Genomic DNA, 23927 nt, shown 5'->3' with positions numbered 1-23927 from the left:
TTGTTTTTACTATTTATTAAAAACATATTATAAATAATTGGATATACAGTGACAATTTCCTTGTCATGAAAACTATACAAAGTCGTGGAATATAATATATTGTACGTAAAAAAAAGTTTTTAATGGTGATGACCAATTGATAATAATATTGGAAACAGACATCCTGCAATTAGAAATAATAATTCGATAACTCTCAACCGTGGACCTACAGATGATAATTTCGAATTTTCTATTTGAGGCAGCTTATCGTAACCGTGACCGTGACCCTGAGTTATGTCTGCTAAAACGTGAACAGTAGCTACATATAAAAAAGTTCCTGCTGAAAACAGCATGGCTATACCTGTAAAACGAAAAAAAAAAATATATCACACATACTCTCATGGAGAAAACCAATTTTATATAAATAGTATTCTGTTGTAATAGTATTAAAATGTACGATATGTACATTCAAAAAACACTTTCAAAGTTTTTGTTCAAATTAATTGGATTTGAATTGATAACAATCCCACAGCGACCCATCTCATAATAGTGAATGAATTTTTGGACGATTGGTATATAATTTAATACCCACAAAAGAGTTCTCAGAATTCCTAGAAAATAAAGAATAAAAAAATAAACAGAGCTTCTTAGAAATTATTCAAAAGAAATAATGTAAATAAACCTCCTGCTATTATAAAATCAAACATCGAACGAATTCCGGATATATCCAACGTATATAAAAGGCGCCACGCGCCTTCGTCTAATTTTAGAATTCCACTACATCTACACAGGACCGACTTCAGGGTGGTAACGCATACGTAACATTACCCCCTCTTTAGATAGATTTCTATAATTCGGCAAAGGCGCGCAGTGCTTTGGCATACTTTTTATAAACCACAGAATTCGTTTGATATTTGTTTTATGTAAGTTTTTATTGTAGCAGGCGGTTTATTTACATTGTTTCTTTTGTATAATTTATAAAAAAGTCTATTTATTTATTTGTTTTCTTTCTTTATTTTCTAAAAGTTTTCAGAATTATTTTGGAATATATAATGAGTTTCTGTAACGCAATTTAGTTAGTTTATAATAAATAGTCGTAGTGAACAGACCGAATTAGCAAAGAATCTGAATAAAATATTCAAGTTAGTTAAGTGATAGTGATAAGTGATTATATAAATTAGTTAAGTGTAGTGTATAGTATTTATATAAATTAAGAACGTAACAGACAGTGTCTAGTAATTCACCCCAAGAATAGAAATCGTATAAATAAAGAAGAAAAACATTACATTGATGTCAGGACTAGCTCCAGGGGGGAGACGCGTTCATAACGATATTGAAAAAAAGTCTCTCACACACAGATATGGAACATATTTAATAAATGTTTTAGTTTAGTTGGAATTTCTGGAACCGTTAGTGATATTCATATTGAACACACTGTTTACACCAATAGTCACAATTACACCGTTTGACGCGCGTTTCGAAAACCAAGTTTTCATGTTCAGAGACTGAAGACTTCTTAAAGAGTAGATTGTAGGTACTGTATATTAATAAAAAAATTATAACAACCTTAAAAAGCAGTTTACCTGTTCCATTCAAAGAACTCAGTGTTTCTTTTTGTTTTTGTCCTATTCCAAAGTAAGTAACACACGTTAGGACAGGAGCGGATAATGAAAATATCAGCAAGTGTTTACGTATCCTTTGCCTGCAACAAAACAATATTCAATTCATTCAGTGGGTAGTTGAAGACTATTTTCTAAAGTTTTGAACAAAGTATATAAATTTTGTTTAATGTACCTTTCCATGCCTTCGTGTAAAAGAAAACTAACGAGTCCAAAGGCTGCTGGTGCTTTGTGCAACATAATAGCTAAAAACACAATTATTTCAACATCTGCATGACTAGTTGTAGCTGCGGCACCGAGTGCAACCCCATCAGCAGCTGCATGAACCACTAAACCTATTGTTGCTGTACTATTTCGTTCAGATGGATTCAGATTTTCATTTTTACTCTGGGATATCTGGAAGCAAGCAACTTTTAATACAATTCATTTATAACATAATATATTAATAAATTATTTAAACTATTAAAGGATCTTATATTAAAACATCTACTTCATTTTATTGGAACCTCAAACCATTGAAATATGTTTATTATATACACATTTCTGTCTCAATTTTAACGAAATACATATTCTCGATAGAGCAGCACTAGTGTTGTGAGTTGTATTATATTTAAACATAGATTCAATGAATTTTTATTCAGTAGATTCTTTATATACTTCCTATTTGTATTTAGTTTCAACATATGACAACACCATGTGAACTAATGGAAACATAGACGTAAACAAGTGGAAACTACTTGCAGCCAGTTCAAAGCAGCGTTTCTCAGTTTGTGACATTGTGCCCTTGTTTTATTTGTTTCAAGTTTCTGATGTGAGCCAAACAATAGCGTGATAAAGAGATAGGTAATTTTATCACTAGTCATACATTCAATATCATTTTCTATGCAATGATGTAAGATTTGCAGAGATTTTTGTATTGTGTTTCTATTTTTGACAGGTTTGTTTTAACGATGAAAACAGAATAAAGCTGTTTGTATGTTCTGACAAAACCTGATTGTGTTGTTCAGCCTATTAAACATCCTACAGAAATCATAATTCATCAGCAAGAGTACTAGATGTTTGTATGAGGTAAAATGCAAGATCAGTACAAAGATGTCTTATAAAATCAGTTGATTCCTTAGCTCAAAGAATAGTTCTAAATGGGTAACCATTCATTTTTGTGCAAAATAGAGCTCCCTGCCTCTCACTAAGGTCTATAGAAGCTTTTTTAGCAGAACATAGTAATCCTCTTAATTAGATTGGTTTAGCAATCCCCCCAATACCCAATTGAAAATATGTGAGAGCTGATTAAAAGACATTTGGCTAATGTGATTACAAAAAAAACCCAGCTATTATAAAAGATCATTCTTTTGTGGAATTATACTCTTCAGATGCATTAAAACCATGCAGTACAGAATTAAAATAAAGCAGTTACAGATGGTTCAAGAAAACATTAATTTTTCATTACATATTCTTCATTTTTGTTTGATAATCAATAAATATTTTTTCTATAATATGGTGTGTTATTAGAGTTACAGATGCTTATGTGGTTGATAATATGGTAAATATACATTGTATCTCGTAAAAAATAATACATGATACATTTTCTATAAAATCTTATAGTGTGTCTAATAATTTGGTTAAAAGTGTAATCAATTTGTCTAACAAACACATATATGACAAAATTACATACCTGATCCACTAACAGCATAAAAATAAAGCCGAATACAAGACTTATGCCAATAACGGAAAGAGGATCTTTATGATCTGTTTCAGGTTCTTGAGAACTGTGATAATGGGGATTTTCTGAAACTAATGATCTTACTCCCTCAGGAATAATAACGGCTAAAGCAGTTCCCACTAGCAGACCTGCCCCAAATACTGTAATTTTTTTTAATTTGTCCTGAAAAAAAAAATATGTTGAATAATAAAGTCGATATTTTAAACTAATCGAAGTATTCAAATATGTAATACCTCCGAAAATGTGAAGAATAATGGTATAGATCCTGCTATGAAAGATCCAATCAACATAACAAATACTAATCCTAGTAACACAGATGTTTCCTCCATGATTTCACTTAAATAATATAAACTAAACTATGTATAAATGAAAAGTTTACTTATGGTTTATACATTATTTACAAAAGGTAATAAAAATATGCGTGCGTTTCATAACATATTGTAACAAACATCATTTATATTTTGAAAATATAAACTATAAATTTACACGTATCTAAAAAATTAAAATATTACCGAATTGTCAAATACGATTTAGAATCATTTGACAGGTGTCAGGAATATGGGACCATAGATAAATGAAAATCGGAGAATAGAAACGTTTTAAATTTTGACGATTATGACATGTAGTATTATAAATTATAATTTGAAATTTGAAGTTAATAAAAATTACATTATTGATATATGGATTATGGGAAGATATAGAAAACCATAATAGAATATCCACATTTTATTACGTTGTTCTCACAGTTTTAGCGGAGTCTGAAGAGTTGATAGTTTTATGGATGAAGTGTCCCAAAAATAGTTAAAACCATATGACAAAATGTCAAAAAATGCATGACCCTGACTTCAGATGTCTACAAAAATGTATACAGAAACTATGAAAATAAATAAAATATAAAATGAACTTACAAACATTGTTTCAAGATTTTAATCCAAGGTAAATTCTTATGCAACATGTTGAAATTATTTTTATATAGCATAATACATTATTTAAAACATATTTTTTTTTAGCAAGTTCGTTGTACACACTTGTCTTTTAGTGTTTACAATTCTATTTTCATTAAAATTAGATAACTACGTATCCTGGTCATTCTGGACCGTTTTTACACCGATTTGGGTGTGGAAAGTTTTAGTTATAACTGGAGCGACTGTAGGGAGCTATGTCTGGTGGAGATATCCACATTTCAGGTAATTAGGCGTATTTGAAACCTGGCTTTAACCCGTGATAATAAGTATACATAAATATGACAACTTATTTTTTTATTTCGTCAAAAGTATGTAATTTTTTAGTATAGTATAAATATTACTTGAAATAGAACTAAAAACATCTATCACCAACTAATTAGTTTGTGATTTAATAACACAGATCTGCATTTATTAATTTTTTGTGAGTTGATTAAAAATTTCTAATTGTTTTATAGCAATTGCTGATTTCAAATCGGCTTTAGTTTTTTTGTATCACAAGATTATTTTTCAAAATAAGGAAAAAAATTCAAAAATAAACAAAATTTTCATACAAAAACTGTTAGTAATGTTTATTTATTTTTCACGATTCTTTAAATAATGTTTTCTTTGTTGACTAAAACTTCTCTTGGTGTTTGTTCTGTCATATTCCACTGAAAGATTTCTCGTTGATTTCCAATAATAATTACCAGCACTTTTATGTCTCAGCGCCCTTAAAATCTTTTTTCCATCTCTTGAAAATAGTTTAATGAAATTTCTCATATACCCCCCTTCACTCACGCCACCAAGATTTTCCAGAAAATTGTCCAAATGGGAAGGTAAAAAAAGGAATTTTTTCACCACATTTTCAATGATTTCAAACTAGTTTGGATCTTTGTAATTTCCAAGAAAGTTATGTACAACTTCTTCAAAAGCACTCCACACATTTTTCCTCTTTATCTGCCATTACCTTTGCAAATTCTGTATCTCTCATCAAGTTCTTAATCTGCTGGCCTACAAAGAGGCAGTGACACCATACCTGGGACCAAAGCTCTACTGTAGCCTCATGAGATGCCACAATAATAGAAAACTGAGCAGATGATTAAAAATTCAGATGGAGTCTAACCGGTGGAACATTCCAAGCCTAAGGCAATCCAAAAGATTCATAATCATATCAACTAAGCCGTCTGAAGAACATCTCGTGATGACCGGAAACTACATCAAACTGGTTGTAGGTCTCTAGATATATAACAAATCACACCATTTACATGGAACTGGGAGTGCTCACTGTACAATAAGTTATCCAATCATCACAACATCATAAAACTATAGAAACCCACCCAAATCCACTACTAGAGGAGTTAACGCCATGAAATGCGAAAAGTTTGAAAAAAAGCTGGCCAACAGACCTAACATGAGGTATAAGAAGTTACATCACTGGTTGTAAGCTACATTAAGACATTATAGATGTTAAATTATTTAACACTCACGAGCAAATTAACCCAAAGAATGTATAAACAGTCCAGTCAATATAGACAATAAAAAATCAATTCTAACCTTTTTTTTCCTCGAAAACTGTTAATTCGCCGTTGAAACTCAGCAATTTTCCATAGATATTTTTTATCTTCACTTTTTTTCCTGATTTGGAAATTGGTAGTAATGTAGCTGATCAGCAGGATCTAGCAAAATTTCAAAAATGGTCTTTGAAACAAAAAAGTTTGAGAAACAAGCGTCTGCTGTGTGAATTGGGTTTATTGTGGATCATTCTGGTCTGAACCCATATTGGTAGTCTCTCACTATGTTTTCTTCATATGATTGTAGTTTTAAAAAACTGAGCTTAACTATCTAAAATTACCTCATCCCAAATTTCGTGCAGACCTGTGTAATTAATTGGTGACCATATTTATTGGTTACTAAAATTGTGGTTTTAGAGTTAACTCTCTTCAAAGAATTTTTTTTTATTCTATGAAGTTTTTGATTAATAGGGTACTTGCATTTTTTAAAAATATTTATAAGTTCTTCATATGTAATAATGTCAGAAATTAAAATATTTAATTAAAAGTGATAAAATAGTATCTAAATATTTAATTGAAAATCGCGAAAATTTCAAATTTTCAAATACACAAGAAAACGATTTTCCTTGGTTTACAGTTGAGACATCATGGGTTCAATAAAAATATTGAGCAGTTGTCTGCTTGATGATCGGGAGGTTATCGTTTCGTTGCCGGCAACGTAGCGTGTGCTGTTATAATACAGTTTTTATTTATTTCGACCAATACTTTCAAACCATTTTTGTTGTGAAATATTCGAATTTTTTGGCGTCATCAGGTGTTATTTTTACATCCTGGTACTAATTTATATATAATTTTTCAGATTAATGAAAGTTTATTTTGAAATAACCGAGAGAATTTATTTTATAACTATGACGTCACGCAATATGGCGGCCTCACTCAAATGTTGAAAATACCTACAAAATTTTAAATTTTCAATAATTTTTCTCTCTATAAATATCGATCAAAGAATTAAAAAAAATATGTAACATTGAAATGTTGAAACTACCTACAAAATTTTCTAATTTTTAATAATTTTTCTCTCTATAAATATCAATCAAAGAATTGAAAACAAATATGTAACACTGAAATGTTGAAACTACCTTCAAAATTTTCAATTTTTAATAATTTTTTTCTATAAATATCGATCAAAGAATTAAAAACAAATATGTGACACTGAAATGTTGAAACTACCTACAAAATTTTTAATTTTCAATAATTTTTCTCTATAAATATCGATCAAAGAATTAAAAAAAAATATGTAACACTGAAATGTTGAAACTACCTTCAAAATTTTCAATTTTTAATAATTTTTCTCTATAAATATCGATCAAAGAATTAAAAAAAAATATGTAACACTGAAATGTTGAAACTACCTTCAAAATTTTTAATTTCTAATATTTTTTCTCTTTAAATATCGATCAAAGAATTAAAAACAAATATGTAATAAATGTTGTTTCTATATAAACTATTTTTTTTCTCAAATCATGCAAGGACGCTATTATAAATTTTATTAAAAGTTTTTATTTGATAACTTCTAGATTAGAAGGTGAAGCTTATATTCATTATAAGTCAATGTTAATATCTCTAGCATTGCACTTGATATTATTGATGTTTGAGCTGTTAGTATGTGACAAACTTGAGTCATCAAGACATTTGTGGATTTTGGTATTTATTCCTTTAATTTTTATATCAATTGTTAGTATAGCAGTCTGTATATGGGCCGTGAAGCACGACAGATCATTCGAAGTAAGTAATTCATAGCCCCGAAAACAAGTTTGTGAATGAATAACTATTTGTTTCAGCTCGAACTATTTTGTGCTGTCAATGTATTACAATTTATCTTTCTTGCCTTAAGATTGGATGGGTTTATATCGTGGTCTTGGGAGGTCGTTTTTGTTCCATTGTGGATTGTTATGTGTCTTTCTCTGGTAAATGTACAGGTTTCATCGAAACTGATATAAATAAATTATCGTATATAATGCTTTTTAGGTTGGGGTTTTATACACCATAATATTCGCTGCCATTTTATTAAGAACTCCGGAAGTTAGTGCCCAACAAAGAAGAAGCAGTGTTCATTCTGCTGTGGGTTACACTTTTTTGGTGATACCAATTCTAGTTTTTCAGGTGAGTGAAATAAAATTGGAAGTTTATTGAAAAAAAGTGTTTTTGACATTTAGCCAAAATATAGATTAGGCTCGAAATGACCAAGGTAGCGAATTTCAAGATTGGTTTTATGCTAAAAATAAAACTTCAAGATATAATGATTTCGTTTCAAGGATTATGGAATCTTTATAATGTTTTTGATGCAGTTTCATTTGTTGTATCGTATTGATGACTTTGTAGTCTATTTTCTAAATACTGAGATGTCTGCCCTATGTAGATAGCGTCACAATCAGTAAAAGGCACTTGATATATAATATTACTTCTTTTATTTTTGAGTGTTTATGATTTTGTTTTAATGAAATATTAGGTAATAATACGCTATCCAAATATTTCTTGTTTAAATTGTGACAAAAAGTACATTGGTAGGTCGAAAAGCTCACTCACCAATCGGTTAACCTCTCACAAAAGCGATAGCAACTTATATCCTGATAGGTGTTCATTAGCGACACATGTCTTTTATGATTGACATAATATGACAAAAAATTTCTATTTTTAGAAACTGATTCAAATAACCTTTTCTTTTTTCTTTTAGATTTTGAAAAAACAAATTCTATAAAAGAAATCGTCATCGACCTAACCTATGAAATTTAACTTCGTTCATAACGACTTAACCTACAAAATTTGATTTGATTCATATTCGAACTAATAAATATCCAGCTCCAACCATAACGACCTAGCCTATTGATATTTAATGTCATTTATTAACTAACAAATCAATATTCAACATCATTCACAACCTAGCCTAATCTATAAAAATTTAACTAAAGAAAATTAACAAAGATTTTCATAGTAACCTCAATATTTCTATCAAGCGTCAATTTGAATTTTGCCCTTTGAAAGCGATGAATTTAATGTTTTAAAAGAATCAAAGAAATTTATAAACGCCACAATTCCTAACTAATTAATGTAAGTAATTTTTATTATTGTTATACTTTTGCACATATTTTTATATTGTACATAATTTCAGCCCCACATGATGAATACATAAGTGCTTGAAAGCTTGGAATATATTAGAGTTAGTACACTTTGGTTAGGTTAGGTTGTTCTGGTCTACGAATGGTACGACAACGTTTCATTAAGTCGCTTTTCTATGCGACTGATGTTGGAATTATGTTTTCAGCAACATATCGCATTGAATATACTTCATTTAGGAGAGTCAATGCTAGACTGCCTCCTCCATTGACAAATTTCTTTTGCGGTTCATTTTTTTTTCCTGATATACTTCAAAGTCAACTTCCAAACATGCATGTAATAAAAATAATTATAATGACCAGCTTGCTTCTTTATTTTGATCCTACAAATGTTTTTTTAATTTCCATTTTATCGAATTTTGACAATAAGGGGTAGTCTCTACCTCTCATAATTTGAACAACTCAATTCCAAATTTTCACGCAAGGTGGTGGTGATACCATATTTTTACCTTTGTTCACTGGGCAATAAATGGTATTATTTCAAGTACACTCAAAACAGTTTAGTTGTAGTATTCTAATAATTTTATTTTCTCAGTAAAGTAAAGATTTATTGCATTAAATTGTTAGCAAACCCAGTTCCGTATCTTGGTGATTTTGAGCCATTAAAACTCGATTATTTTGTTTGTATGCATCATAATTTATCAATCAAAAGTAAATTATTTTATTCACATATTTTTAGGTTTTGTTAGCAGACAAACTAGATGATGATATTCGTTTATCTTATACAGCAGTTGTTAGCCCCCTTTTCATATCTTTTATTACACTTATATTAATGTCTTTCAGTGCCAAAGGTGGAAATAAATGTGAGTATACTTTAGAATATATTTTTTTCAATAACTTCCGAGGAAATCTAATAATTATCATTTTCATAGTAACGAGTACCGGGTGGTAATTGGGAATGACAGTTGGGCATATCTGAAGAACGGATTATATTACAGCTTCCAGCGGGAAAACCACTACACCAACACTCACAATTACACGTTTCGTTAACCAAGTTGTCGTTTTCAGAGACTGAAGCTGAACTAAAACCTATTAACTTGAATTTTCCCACCAATAAACCTTCTCCCGCCAAAAAAAAAATTCCAGCGGGAAAACCTCCTAGGCGGTAAACTTCACATAAAGCTGTAAAGAATTAATTATTGGACACATTTTGGTTAATTTTTTTTAAATTCTGTCAAGATTTTTAAAATTTTTTTTAAAAAATGTATCCAAAAATGAATTGTTGGATGCATTTGAAAGCACTGAAATTGCCAAAGGTAACAATAGCTTAAATGTGGACAAAGGGCCAATTCCTTACAGCACCCTCTATAGTTAAGTAGTCAAGGAATAAATGTGAAGTTTCCCGCAATGGAGGTTTTCCCGGTGTAATAATTTTCGCGGGAAAATTTAGTATAAAACAGGTCAGTCAAGTTAATAGGTTTCAGTTTACCTTCAGTCACTGAAGATGATAACTTGGTTATCGAAACACGCTTCAGACAGTGTAATTGTGAGTGTTGGTGTTCCAACCTATGATAATAGAAGACCAATAAAAGCCTGAAAACTTGAATTAGATCTGGAACATTTATGAAAATTTCAGGAAATATTTAGAAATAATATTTAAAATGACAAAGTTTTACATTAGAAATTAGTTTTATTACTCTTTTGTACATAAAATAGACTATAGATGAATGAGTTGAATATCGATTATAAAATTCCCTCGAAGTGTTTTACAAAACGAGAATTCTCAAATTTATTTTCAAAAATAAATCATCTGTGAACCAATAACTTAGAGGAATTAATTTTTTCTAAAAAATTTGATTTTTTAGGGTGGTTTGGCATGCGGAAAGATTTTTGTTCCTTTGTATTAGGTGCTTGTCCGTTACTACAAGAATACGCTAATATAGCTTATCACAGCGAGCGACGCACAAACGGCGTAGAATTGGAATCTCAACCGGACTTTAAGGAAAAAATTGTGAAAAGGGCCGATTTGATGAAACCAATTGTACCAATTATTTCTATAGAGATACCAGACTGAATTAATGTAATTTTATTATAGGATATTATTAAAATATGCTCGTTTGAAATACGAGGAATATGAAGAGGTGAGATGATCTTATGAGTGGATTCACTCGTAAAAAGTCTTCTTCTCTCGATATTTATATTTTAAATTTCATCATGTACAAACATTTTTAAATATATATTATTTTTAGGTTATTTATATTAGATTACAAATTTGGGTCGAGTAACTCGATCATATTTTGATTTTTTTTATATACAGTATCTGCTTGGTATAATAACATATTATCATTTCTGCCAATTTTTAAACGAACAAAAAATTTCTTTATTCTATATGTGGTAGTTTGAGGTTATGTTTCGAAACTTTTTTCTGTGAAATTGAATTGAACAAAGAAAATATCAATTTTTATTCAAAAAAACGAATTTATTTAATTTTTGGGATGCCCTTGTAACAGATCATAGTACAAAGGTGTGGGCGGACGTTGAAGCCGTTGAGCACATAGGCCTTCAGACAGGCCCGTCATGCCCTGCTTGATGATCAGGCGCCTTGGCTTGAACCCTTTGATGCTATTAGGCAGGTTGTGGAGTTTGCCCAGGTGTTTAAACCGCAGGGCACTCACAGATAACGTGGTCTGCAATTTCGTCCTCCTCCATGCACCAGCGGCACTCTGGATCATCCGTGATGCCCATGGTGTAAAGGTGACGTCTTAGACAGCAGTGTCCGGTCACTAGTCTGATTTCGCGCCTATTTAGCTGGAGCAGTTGTTTGGTGAGAGACGAACGACGGGGTCTGTTGAGAGACGCGATGACAGCGCTTTTGGCCACACCAAGAAGGGGTTCTGGGCCCATTGGTGGGTTCGCCGAACCCAGTCTGGCGAGTGAATCCGCTTCGTCGTTGCCTTTGTTATACCCTTATAATATAATTTTTATTATTTAAAACAATGGTCATGATGTTTGGGCATAAATAATGACACTTTATATCGAATAATATATATATATATATATATATATATATATATATATATATATATATATATATATATATATATATACAATGTGCAGACATTTTAGGCGGCCCATAGCCTAAGATCAATATCATTGGTGCATAATTGTTTTATTAGTAATTATTATGTTATTAATTACATCGACGATATAAATTAATCGAAGTGAAGGAAATGCAATAAAAACTAAAGTGATATAGTACAAATGATTTCAATTAATAGATTGTTTGAACTGAGGAATTTTTGGATTTATATGTTGGATAAAACTCAACAAAACTGCATTTTTACAAAAAAAAATAGTTTGAATTTCAGTGGGAAATGAGAAAAACTATTATATGAATTGGACATTACCCACCTGCTACTTTCCATTACTGTCTAAACATTGATTTCAAGTAACCTGATGTAGAGCATAAAAAGAAGGGAATAACCAACATCTTCCAGTAGAAGTTGTTTTAACTAAGGAATTTTTCAATTTGGAATGTTGATAAACATTAACGAAACTGCCTTTTTGAGAAAAAAAAATAGTTTTTACTTCCAGTACCAAATAAGAAAGTTTGTTTTTTGAATTGGGCGTAACTACCCTTGTCTTCCCTATTTTCCAGACATTTATATGAACGGCCTAGTAGAAATTGTTTTAACTTGATTGCCTATAGATTTCAACAAAACTGCCTTATTGATAAATAAATTCAATAAAAAACAATTTTGGTACACGTTATGGCCTCATCTATTCTGAAATAATGAATTAACCCGCTGCGGTATTGAAAAAATTGAATTAATTAGCTGTCGTAGAGTAGTGTTTAATTCTTCTTTAACCGCTATAATCAGCTCCTAATGAGTGGGTTAGGTCTTCCAAGTATTATTCTTCCACCAGTGCTCAATCTGATTCATATTCGTTGAGTTTGCTGACCAATCTCTAGTCTTTGCACAGTTACTTTCTCCAACAAATAAAATATTATTATTATCAAATAAATTACAGTTTATATGGGACATAAAAAAGGTAAGTTTCACCAAATTTCGTGATAAAAAATTATTTCTTTGTAAAAGATAAAAGTTAAAAACCAAAAACTTGGTTTTTTTGAATTTTCTACATAAATTTTGAGGTTATGTGAAAAAAGTGGAAATAAGAAAGTTGTAGATCTTTTTGTCACCTACAACTTTATTCCATAAGTCTTGTTTTTCCGCCCAAAATCGAGATAAATCGTTTTTTATCTTTAAAAACTCACCCCTTCAACCCTGCCTACTCGAGCTTGGACGATCTCCATTTTGTCATGCTAATTATATAATTTATATAGTTATTAATTGTTTTTAAAAATTGTGCCAATCTATTAAGTTTACATAAGATTTTTGAGTATTTTGTACTTATTTCAGTGTTCGTAATAAAATAATTGTTTCAGTTACAAGTATCCTTATCATTTATCCCATTAATTAATTGAAATATATATTTTGGGGCGGATTTAAACATCCAAATAATTTCTAGGAACAATATTTATTCTCTCCTTAAACCTAAATAAATACATTTTATACAATCTAGATACAATTTAAAGTACCTGAGTGGCAACACTATTTGTAAAATATATAAAAGCACCGGTAAGATTGATGAACGTAGCACCAAGGAATACAGACATCCACTTTCCATTCGAATACGTCACTAAACTAGCGGTAACTGGCCCGCATAGAATCCCGGGAATAGTTGCAATTGTATTACTTATAGCAAAAGTAGTTCCCGCATAATTAGGTGCGATATCCACGTGGTTACTCAAATGCCCAGCTGAATTACTTGCGGACAATCCCATCGATATACTGACAAGAATAAGAGCAAACGCTAAATGGTCCACTACACAAAAAATTGCCAAAAATAACGCTGGTCCTATTAATCCTATACTTGTCATGAGTCTTCTTACGTTTAAAACAGACCAATTTTTATTACCTAGCAGACCATCGGCTATATGTCCACTTATCACACCGAATATAGAGTTTATAATATAAGGTACGGCAGTCAAACTTAAACTATGAGCATTAGCACCTAAATATCGAGATAAATATGTTGGTAGCCATTGCATGATGATATAAGAGGACCAATTCATTGCAAAATGTGCGGTATATATAGCCCATAATGGTTTACTAAATATAAAATCAGCCCATCTAATTGTATGGGATATAACCTTTGGCATGTGTAAAGGTAGAGAGTCTTCCGTACTGTATGCGTCTTCCGGATAAAAACAGTACCAAAGAAGAATCCACAGGAAACCAAGTGAACCAAACCAATAAAAGCATGCTTCCCATGATAAATGTGGACACACCACCGAAGCAACAGTTTGTCCCACAGATCCAGAAGCTAGTAGGTAAGAAAATGCCCTTGATCTTTCTTCTACTGGTATAGTATGAGCAAATAAATGGAATATAGTTGGGAGACCTGCAAAATATATAATTATATCAATGGAGTTATTTTACAATCTTTTTATTTTAAAAAATATCAGTCAGAACAGAAAATTATGATGGGCCATATAATAAATACTATTTAATATATTTACTGTTACATGGAGATGTAACAACTCAAGCAGACACCTGCAGGTATTTTTGTTTTATTATAGAAAAGCATATACACATAATGCAGTGCATGAGTTCTTAGTCTAACATAGAAATAAAAAAACCGTTATTTTTCAATATATTCTCCTTTTATTTCCACACAATGTTCAGAACATCTGACGAAAGCTGAAAAAATATGATGCATCTTCAGCCAAAATATTCATCACACCTTTTGTTTAACTTCATCGTCACTTACTCGTTCTTTTACTATGCCAACAAAAAATAGTCGGACGGGATCAGATCAGGGCTATATTGTGAATGTTCAATCTCTGTGAAGCCATATTCGTGTAGGAAAGCAAAGCAATGTAGACTGGAGCATAGTCATGAAACAAGCACATACCTCGGCTGATTTTGCCTCGCCTTTTTCCATAATTTTTCAATGCAACTGCCTTAGTAAATCAAAGTTATATTTGATTCGTTCAGTCATTATACGGTGTGTAGTAGTCATGTGACAGTTCGACGCCAAAAAGGCTGAGCCATACAGCAGGCGCCATTGAATTAGATGATGAAAAAAAAACTATTCCGACCCACGTGAAGAAGAGGGGCCCCATGACATAATATATTACAGGGTGAAGTCGGGCATTTATCTATGGAATTTAAAAGACGTTATACAGCGTGTGGTCATGTGACAGTTCGAGGCTAAAAAGGTTGAGTGCGACAGCAGACGACCTCGAGTCAGATATTGGGGAAGAACTATGCTGACCCCGCGATGAAAATAATGAAACATTAAACTAAAAAATGAAAAATAATTTTTTTTATTCACCCCTTAAAGAACATGTTTACCCCACCTTAACCTAACATATTTCATTCCTTAAAAGTATCTGCAGTGCAGCAAAAAGTTTTTAGTGGAGCCCCCCTTCTAAATATTAACCGATAATTTTCATATTTTCATGCAGACACCATTTCATCACAAAAGTTGCTAGTGAAAAAAGATTTTATTTTGTGTTGAAATATTACTGATTAAAGGATTTTGTTTATTACACACGCTTATGTACTCCTTTATAGTAAACAAAAACATATTCAACTTGAATATTGTATCTGTGACTTAATTTTTAAAACTTACATCTTTTGATTCATTTATTCAACTATGGGGAACTATTTTAACAGAATGAAACCATGCTAAATTTGTTGATTTTTATATTAAAAATAGGAATAGAAAATATGAACATACCTAAACCTTCTGCAAATCCCAGTATGATTCTACAAGCCAATAAAGATATTATACTGCCTGCTAAAAACGGGGTCATAAATGTTGCGATGCTCCAAAGTAAGACACTGCATATTAATACATTCTTAGCACCTACTTGGGTGGCCCAGAAACTTCCTAATAATAAAATTAAATGATTTCTCAAGTCATATATCACTATTTAAACACTACAAGATTTTAATAAATATTTTTTACTGTTTCAAAATATTTACTCACCTAGTAACTGACTAGTAAAATAACCAAATGCAAATGCTGACAAAATCCAACCTTGAGTATGTAACGTCCAGTGAAAAATATCAGTCATTTGCACCATTGCTATGGGCATTATTACTCTATCGGCGCTATTAATGAAATTTGCAAAGCTGCAAAGAGCTACTATCCTAGTGGTTCTCGTTAGTCCCCGTATTCTCACCATATTAATTTTTGAATTGTAATTTTCTTTGTTCCAAGTAGAGTAGAATTAATGCGCTGTTAATAACTCACTAAACAATTTTGTTTTTGTATAATAATTTTTAAAATATATCATTTTAAATAACTTTGCAATGCTGGCATTCCCAATAGTCAATTTACTTATCTTTTCAATTTGTCAACAATATAAATGTCATAGTGCCATCACAGAACTCAAAAATAAGAATTTTATTTCATGCACTTAGGCACTCCTGTCATATTAGCTTAAATTTACTACAAATTTGTACGGAAAATTTTGATATCATTGAAGACAAAAGAATATAATAGAGAGAGATAGAGGAATGTATACCAAGGACTATTCCACAAAGAATAGGATCTATTGAATTTAAAGTACTTTTAATTAAATGACTGTCTTCTGACGTCACAAATTATACGACAATATCTCAGTTCTCAACCTAAAGTAAACAATGTGGAAGCAGTTCTGCAGGATGAGAGACAACGGAGAACTGACGTTGAAAAACAATTAAGTTCGAAAATGATAGAACGCGTTACAACCACATCAACAGCGAATTCTTCGCATGATCACCGAGTTCAGTATCGTAGTGGGGTTGACTATACTCCCGGACTAACTGATAGTACTGATCTTTCAGCAGGCCAATTTCCGGATACCCCGGCACTGAGGTATGACCGCACTCTCCTGGAGATCCCTCAAAATTGCGACAGATACAGGGCTGAATTCGATCTGCTCCGCGCCTTCAACTGAGAACTTGACGGAGTTCGAGACGAAACAGCCATGTAGGCCGAAGAAGCTTAGAGAAGTGTTACAACCAAACCAGTGCTATATATACAGGTGAAAGGGGTCTGGCCCTGTACAGGCCTATTAAACTCGAAAAATCAGGACAAAAAGTCTCCTCCAAGTTAGCCATCTTAAACTACTGGTACCTTACCAGATGAGGACGAATTACAAGCAATAAGTTTAAAAAGAATCTTGTAAACTGTTCAATTATCTTATTGATTTGTTTTCAACACATACATTGCGGATGATACTCGCCCATTTAGGTTCGTGGATTCAACTTTTGCGCTGATTCAATTCTCTTGAGTTTTCTTCATTGACTCTCCAACCTATCACAGCTTTTTTCTCGCTTCCCTCACTATTCTGTTCTACTCTTTTCTATCCTTCACTACTTGTCTCCTGTTCCTGCATTACTTTGTGTTCCCAGCGTGCTTTAGGTCAATCTCTTGGCCGTTCAATGGCTGGCTTCCACCTTCCGTATTGGATCTATTCTTCGTATATTTCCAAACCGTTTTAAGCTTTGGTTTTTTATCACACTCATTATATCTCATTCTTTCACTTCGTTCTTGTACACGCGATTCATTAATTTAGGTATCCTCTATCAGTTTTGATGATTAGATATTTCTCTCCAATATGTGAAGATCCTCTTCGTCCTAATTAATCTTAAACGGTTATTTAAATATTAACGTCCAAAAATCGTCATTTTTATCACTTACTGACCTATAAAATTCTAACTCAGTTCCAGATGACCTAGAAAGTTCAAATTTGTCATGCAGATAGGTAATTAGGTGAATACAAATGAATAAATCAAACGGGCAAATTTTTATCAATTTATTATAATTTTTCACTTAACTGATTGTGGTAGGAACACTTATACTTAATGCCTATATAAAAATCAGCAATCGGCAATCAAAACTTATGACATATAACTAGTTGAATACCACCCTTAATTTTTTTTAAACCTAATATTTCTGTTTTACTACTTACAACTAAGAGTATAGTCAACTTTCATATTTATTACATTATTAACTGAGATTTTCTATTAATTATTGTTTCAATATTTAGCGCAATATTAAGGGCAGGCTTACATTAGCCTCTCCAGAGTTAAAACCTTAAATGGAGTACATCTTATCAATTTAGATCCAAGTCAAATCAAGACACAAGAAAGCTCTATTTTAGAGTACAACCATCTGCATAAGTTATACTGCCTCGACTTGATCAAATTAAGTGTAAACAGAAAACAAGTAAAAAAAATTCTAGATACTGAATGCACATTTCACATGAACATTCCAAAGGTACAAGAATATATAGAAAATAAAACAAAAAAGTTTAACAAAAACCCTTTGGTATTAATTTTGTTATAAATAAGTACCTACTAATAATTTATGTACAAAAAGTGATGATATCCTATCAAAAACAGAAATCTGAAATGAGATCCAAGTTGAATATTATGATATATGCATTGGTTGTTGACTTCAACGACAAAAGAAGTGAGATTTAAATGGGTGCCAAGTTCAATGGTCAGTCCAGAAATTTATTTATAACAACCTAAAATATCTTTTCTTCTTCTTGGGTCCCATTTAAGTCCCATTTAAACTTCTTTTGTCGTTGAAGTCAACAACCAAGGCATATATCATAATATTGAACTTGGCTCTGATTTCACATTTATGTTTTTGATAAGATAAACATTTCATAAGTAATAATGATCCTTCCTTAAATTCGTTAATTATGATGAACTGATTCTATTTTAAAAAGTAAGTTTACTCCCCACAATTAAAGCTTTTTTACATCCTTGCCAAATAAGAAAAGCAGAGCATACACGGTCAATAAAACTGACAGTAGGTATTGATAAAAGTACTGAAGGTGCCCTTCTTCAGTATTTTCTGTGATTACACGATCATTATTACTGAAAGTATTACTGATGTTCGTTTAATTCACACGGTCATTATTACTGTCAATATTATTCGTCAGTTCCCGCTTTCCATCCTTTAGTAGATAACTTAACATGGATAGAGCCTGTTTGGCAATAGTTATAGCTTCTGCTGTTGTAAAAAAAAGAAAAAAAAGAAGAATATGGGTTAAGGATTGGCTGTTGGAAAGAGACAGGTACACCCATTTAAACCTATTGAATGAAATAGTAGTTAAAAATCCTGCAGATTTCAAAAATTATTTTCGAATGAGTGAAACAACGTTTTTAACTTTATTGGACATGGTTTCACCTCATATTAAAAAGCAAGACACTAATATGAGACAAAGTATCAGTCCAAAAGAGCGACTCGCTGTTACTTTGCGATACCTGGCGACAGGAAGAAATTTTGCTGACCTCAAGTTCTCAGCATTGATTTCCCCAGCAGCAATTAGTTCAATGATAATTGAAACATGTGAAACTCTCATCTATGTGCTTCGAGATTATATCAAGGTAAGTTGAACAAAAAAATTCAATTAGTAAAATATTTTATTAGTATGTATAGGCATTTATACACTTTACAAAATTTTATTTTATTCAGAAAATGTATGATAGTAGTCCTTCAAGTTATTTTTTGATGAAATGCCGTTATCATCGATTGGATCATAATTGTTATTATTGTTTAAAATCATAATTTTTTGGGGGGAAGTGGTGGTGGTAGAAGGGACATGGACTGGACTAGGAAGGGTTCCGTTCAGTATTTGGGAAGGATTTGATGAATGGAGGCAGGAAGATTGCGGCTCGTTGATTTTAACGGAGTTGTGATGCAGATTCCCCATTGTAGCCTCAAATAAAATGTCGTTTATGGCCTTTTCGGCAAGTATTTTTTGGGACGCATCCAAATTTTGCAATTTTGTAGCCCAAACTTTCGCTAAGTTAAGATTGTAATCTCCTTCTTTTTCCTTGGTCAGGTACTCACACGCTAAATTCAGCAAATCTGATTGTTTATTACATTTTTTTTGTTTTTTGGATTTTCTGTTGTAATTTATTGAAGTCGAAGGCTGAGTGATAACATCGTCCTCTGGAATTATGTTTGTAGTTTCTTGAGCCTAAAAAATAAAACAAGAGTTAAAAAATTCCTCGATGTTCATATTTCATGCTTTAAAAATGATTGACATTCTTTGTAACTAATTACAGCAAATTTTTATTACTACTAATAATAACAATCTTATTATTATTTAAAAAATATTTTTTTTTTTACAGCTTCCCTTAACAGAAGAGGAATGGTTATTAACTGCAGCAGAATTCAGCAAGAACTGCCACTTTCCTACTTGTCTCGGAGCTCTTGATGGAAAGCATATCGCCATAAAAAAACCGGCTAATACCTCCTCTCTGTATTATAATTATAAAGGACACTTTAGCATTGTTTTAATGGCATTGGTCAATGCAAATAAGGAATTTATAATGGTGGATGTAGGAGCTAATGGTAGGATCTCCGACGGTGGGGTCCTCTTTTATACAAAATTTTGGGATTTGTTTCTAAAAAAGCAATTGCATATTCCACCTCCCACAAAGTTACCAGGTTCAGAGGATTATTTTCCTTACGTTTTTGTGGCAGATGAGGCCTTTGCTTTGCACTGCAACCTTATGAAACCATACCCTCAAAAAAAATGTACAAAGGAGCAAGATACTTTCAATAAACGACTGTCCACAGCTCGATGTGTAGTCGAAAATGCCTTTGGCATTCTCGCATCAAGATTTGGTGTGTTTCAAAAGCCAATAAATCTTGGTCCTGACAAAGCAACAAAAATTACACTAGCATGCTGCTATCTGCATAATTACTTAAAAAAGGAATCTCTAAACTTTAGTGCACAAAACGAAATTGAAAGCATAGATGTAGGGGCTAGTCTTCGTGAAGAACATAGTAGGAATGCAAGCGACGCAAAATCCACAAGGGATAAATATTGTACATATTTTAATCTTACATAATAATTTGTCATAATACTTTTGCAAATGTTAATTTTTTATTTCAAAAAATTTAATACTGAAATTTATGGTAAAAACCAAACAATCAAAATCATACCTGTTCCTCTTCCTCGTTTTCCACATCAATCGACGAGTGGGTTTCGAATGGCTGCTCGATTTTATCAAGAAATTGAAGAGCATAAAATACCCATGACGACGGAGTGTAAATGTCTTCGGTACCACATCCAGACCTTTAATAACATAATAAATTCATTTCATATTTTCTTTTTTATATAATTATTATAAAAACAACTATACCTAATGCCTAAATAAAATTTTACTAAGAAAATCAAAATGTTGGTATATATTCTCACCTTTTCGAAGATTCAATTTTCTTAAGTTCTTTTCGAAAATTTGATCTTAATGTATTTATTTTTTTCCTGACATCGGAAATTTCCGCGTTAGGTTTTATTTTTTTGTACAAAGGCAATAATTTATTTAAGGCTTCCATCCTTTTATTTTTTTTCATGTAATTTGGATCTGTGGAGCTCCACAATTCGGGCATGGATTCAAAAGTATGAATAAATAATTTAAGATCTTCGTCCATATTATCCTCCATCTGCAAATTATTTAACAAAATGTAAATGAAGTTATGATTAATATTTTCGTTATTAACCCTCCGAGTACCATGGGGTCCTTTTGGGACCCAACACTTTTACGAGAATTTAACTTTCTCTGCTGTATGACCTTTGTAAACTCCGTTTTAAAATATTGTTTCTTCAGAAAATACAAGAAAAAACAAGTTGCACCTTTTATTTATTTTTGGGCATAAGTTAAAAGATGAGTAAACTTGAAGGTAAAATTCATTATTAGCATTCAAAAACATGTGAAAGTACCAAGTTTCAACTTCCTATTCAATAACCCAAGATTTAAAATGGAAAAAAATATTTGGGGTCCAAAAAGGACCCCTGTGGTACTTGACTTTCATGAGGACCGTGGTACCCAGAGGGTTAAATTCACAGTATTTTAAAAATAATCTTGTACTTACTTTGGATGCACGAGTTTTTGCACAATTTAATAACTGAGGAAGATAAATTTATCGTAATTAAACTTAATTTAACTTAATTTAAATAACGTAATTTAACTTAAATTCGTAAGAAAATAAGCAGGCTTCACGTTTTCAGAGAAAATAAACGGCAACTCTACAAAAAGCAAACCAACGTCGAACTCCAAGATTTCATCAATTAGATGGCACGTGTTTTCACAACCTAAACCCGCCTCATTACTGAAGAATGAAGCAAACCCGGCCACACGGTCATTATTACTGTCAGTATCCCCACTACTCGGCGACCAGAACTGAGGAATGAATGGATTGAAGCATCAATCTTCAGTACCCTCTTCAGTACTTCAATACCTCGGATTACACGATCAGTATTACTGACAATATTTTTCGATACTGTCAGTATTATTGACCGTGTATGCTCTGCTAAAATCACTTTTTTTCTACTTTCAAAAAACCTGATGTATTTGAAAAATATTTGGCATTAGCTTCGTTCACTTTAACTTCCGCAGCTTGTGGATTCACAATTTCCAATCCTTGTAATGGTGTAAAAGCTACACTAGATGCCGTACCTGATATTTGCTTTTTAACAGTAGTACTTCCACCCCAAATTTGTTGCTTTTGTAAATTCTTTTGTAACGTTTTTGATATTCTAACTTTAGTTTTTTCATCAACCTGAGGCAATCTTATTCTTCCTGTACCAGCTTTTCCAATTGTACCCCTAGTATAGCCCAAATCTTCTTGATAAGCGTCATCTTCTATGTCGGCAAAATTCATTCTATTAGCATGTTTCCTAAATTCAGTTAAGGCATATCTCTCTTTCATTTTTCTCACCCTCTTACCTCCCCTTTTCTTTTTTGATTGATCTATTGGTTTTGGCAGAGGTTTGACAAATTTCACAGGTGGTGGCTCTTGTAATTTATCCAGTTTTCTTTCAATTTCATCTCTTAGTTGTCTACCGATATGTCCATCTGTGCTTTCATGACACGCATCAACCCTAGCTGCTAATGTACATTTTGTTGACACTAATCTCGCTGCTTTTCGTCTTAAATCAGGAGGAGTATTTTGTACAATATCTGAATAATAAACAAACCCCGTATGAGGCAACATTGTCGATTGAGAAAAACCTGATGGAGACTTCTTTTGTTGTCCTAGGAGTAATACATTGCAAGCAGGTATTTTTGAAAGTCTAGTTAAACCACCTGCTACTCCCATTATTTTAGCAGCTACCGAAGCTCCTAATATTACAGAAATATTTGGAGCTATAAATGCCATCCTACTTTCTACATATTCATAAATTTTCAATTTAAAATTGTTCAATTCCATTGCCATATCACAAGCTTCGTCAATTTGTTCTTTTTCAAATTTTGATAATAAGGAACCTTGAGTTGTAGAAGCAGTGACGGATACGACCATAATAGTAGCCTGTGTTAAGAATTGTTGTAATATTTCATTATTTTTAGCTTGATCAAGATCATTTCCAAGTTCTTTAACAGTTCTTAAATATTCTAAAGGACTTACTACTAACGATTCTAATTCCGGAAATCGTTTTTGGTATTTATCTCGTACAAATTTATGTATGGTTACTATTTCATTATCAATATCTTGAGCTAAATTATTTGCTTCAACTATTAACTGATATTCTGGATCTGTTTCAACGGGTCCTATCACATCACCGGCTTTTCGTATTTTTGAACCAAAGTTTTCTATTTGATTTATTATATTTTGTAATTTTTCGGAGTCTCTTAACTTACAAATTTCTCGAACTGAATTTATTTGGGTAGTATCTTGTTGAATAAGTTCGTTTATATCTGGTTTTTCTTCTGTTTCCATCATTTCTGATTCTTCCTCTTTAGGAAAATCATCTTGATCGTTATCTTCCAGATCTGCTAGTAATTCGTCTGCTAACGACATTTTTTACACTTTTAAGATTTGTAACTTAAATAATGTGGATAACTAATAACTGAATAACAAAACAATTACGTTAAGGTTAGCCTCTGCTACGTTTTCTTCTTGTCAATATATACAAATGGACTACACGCCCCGTTTTTGATATCTAA

The 23927-nt window shown here is 31.8% G+C and overlaps 5 protein-coding genes across 5 annotated transcripts; 2 read left to right on the top strand and 3 right to left on the bottom strand.

Annotated features, from left to right (window-relative positions):
• Positions 1 to 3878, bottom strand: LOC130445585 (zinc transporter ZIP9). Its single transcript, XM_056781297.1, has 5 exons — positions 3552 to 3878; positions 3271 to 3480; positions 1774 to 1994; positions 1563 to 1681; positions 1 to 340 (listed from the first exon to the last, which is right to left on the bottom strand). Exons 1-5 carry the CDS (start codon positions 3645 to 3647, stop codon positions 120 to 122), a joined length of 867 nt encoding a protein of 288 aa, XP_056637275.1. The 5' UTR covers positions 3648 to 3878; the 3' UTR covers positions 1 to 119.
• Positions 3879 to 4101: 223 nt separating this feature from the next.
• LOC130445683 (transmembrane protein 185B) lies at positions 4102 to 13336 on the top strand. The gene is made up of 7 exons (XM_056781488.1): positions 4102 to 4254; positions 4329 to 4505; positions 7351 to 7558; positions 7615 to 7740; positions 7802 to 7936; positions 9626 to 9749; positions 10752 to 13336. Exons 1-7 carry the CDS (start codon positions 4217 to 4219, stop codon positions 10958 to 10960), a joined length of 1017 nt encoding a protein of 338 aa, XP_056637466.1. The 5' UTR covers positions 4102 to 4216; the 3' UTR covers positions 10961 to 13336.
• Positions 13337 to 13409: 73 nt separating this feature from the next.
• On the bottom strand, positions 13410 to 16734 carry LOC130445682 (uncharacterized). The gene is made up of 3 exons (XM_056781487.1): positions 15952 to 16734; positions 15700 to 15852; positions 13410 to 14355 (listed from the first exon to the last, which is right to left on the bottom strand). Exons 1-3 carry the CDS (start codon positions 16148 to 16150, stop codon positions 13481 to 13483), a joined length of 1227 nt encoding a protein of 408 aa, XP_056637465.1. The 5' UTR covers positions 16151 to 16734; the 3' UTR covers positions 13410 to 13480.
• A 2207-nt stretch (positions 16735 to 18941) lies between these two features.
• Positions 18942 to 20831, top strand: LOC130445216 (putative nuclease HARBI1). Its single transcript, XM_056780765.1, has 2 exons — positions 18942 to 19355; positions 20106 to 20831. The coding sequence occupies exons 1-2, from the start codon at positions 18942 to 18944 to the stop codon at positions 20829 to 20831; spliced, it is 1140 nt and encodes a 379-aa protein (XP_056636743.1).
• A 1468-nt stretch (positions 20832 to 22299) lies between these two features.
• On the bottom strand, positions 22300 to 23807 carry LOC130445680 (U4/U6 small nuclear ribonucleoprotein Prp31). The gene has a single exon (XM_056781484.1). It carries the CDS (start codon positions 23779 to 23781, stop codon positions 22300 to 22302), a length of 1482 nt encoding a protein of 493 aa, XP_056637462.1. The 5' UTR covers positions 23782 to 23807.
• Between the last annotated feature and the right edge of the window lie 120 nt (positions 23808 to 23927).

Source organism: Diorhabda sublineata, chromosome 6, assembly GCF_026230105.1.
Source record: "Diorhabda sublineata isolate icDioSubl1.1 chromosome 6, icDioSubl1.1, whole genome shotgun sequence".
In the NCBI taxonomy this organism is placed as follows: Eukaryota; Metazoa; Arthropoda; class Insecta; order Coleoptera; family Chrysomelidae; genus Diorhabda; species Diorhabda sublineata.
Note: the sequence above shows the minus strand (reverse complement) of the source record. Positions and strands in the feature narration are given on the sequence as shown.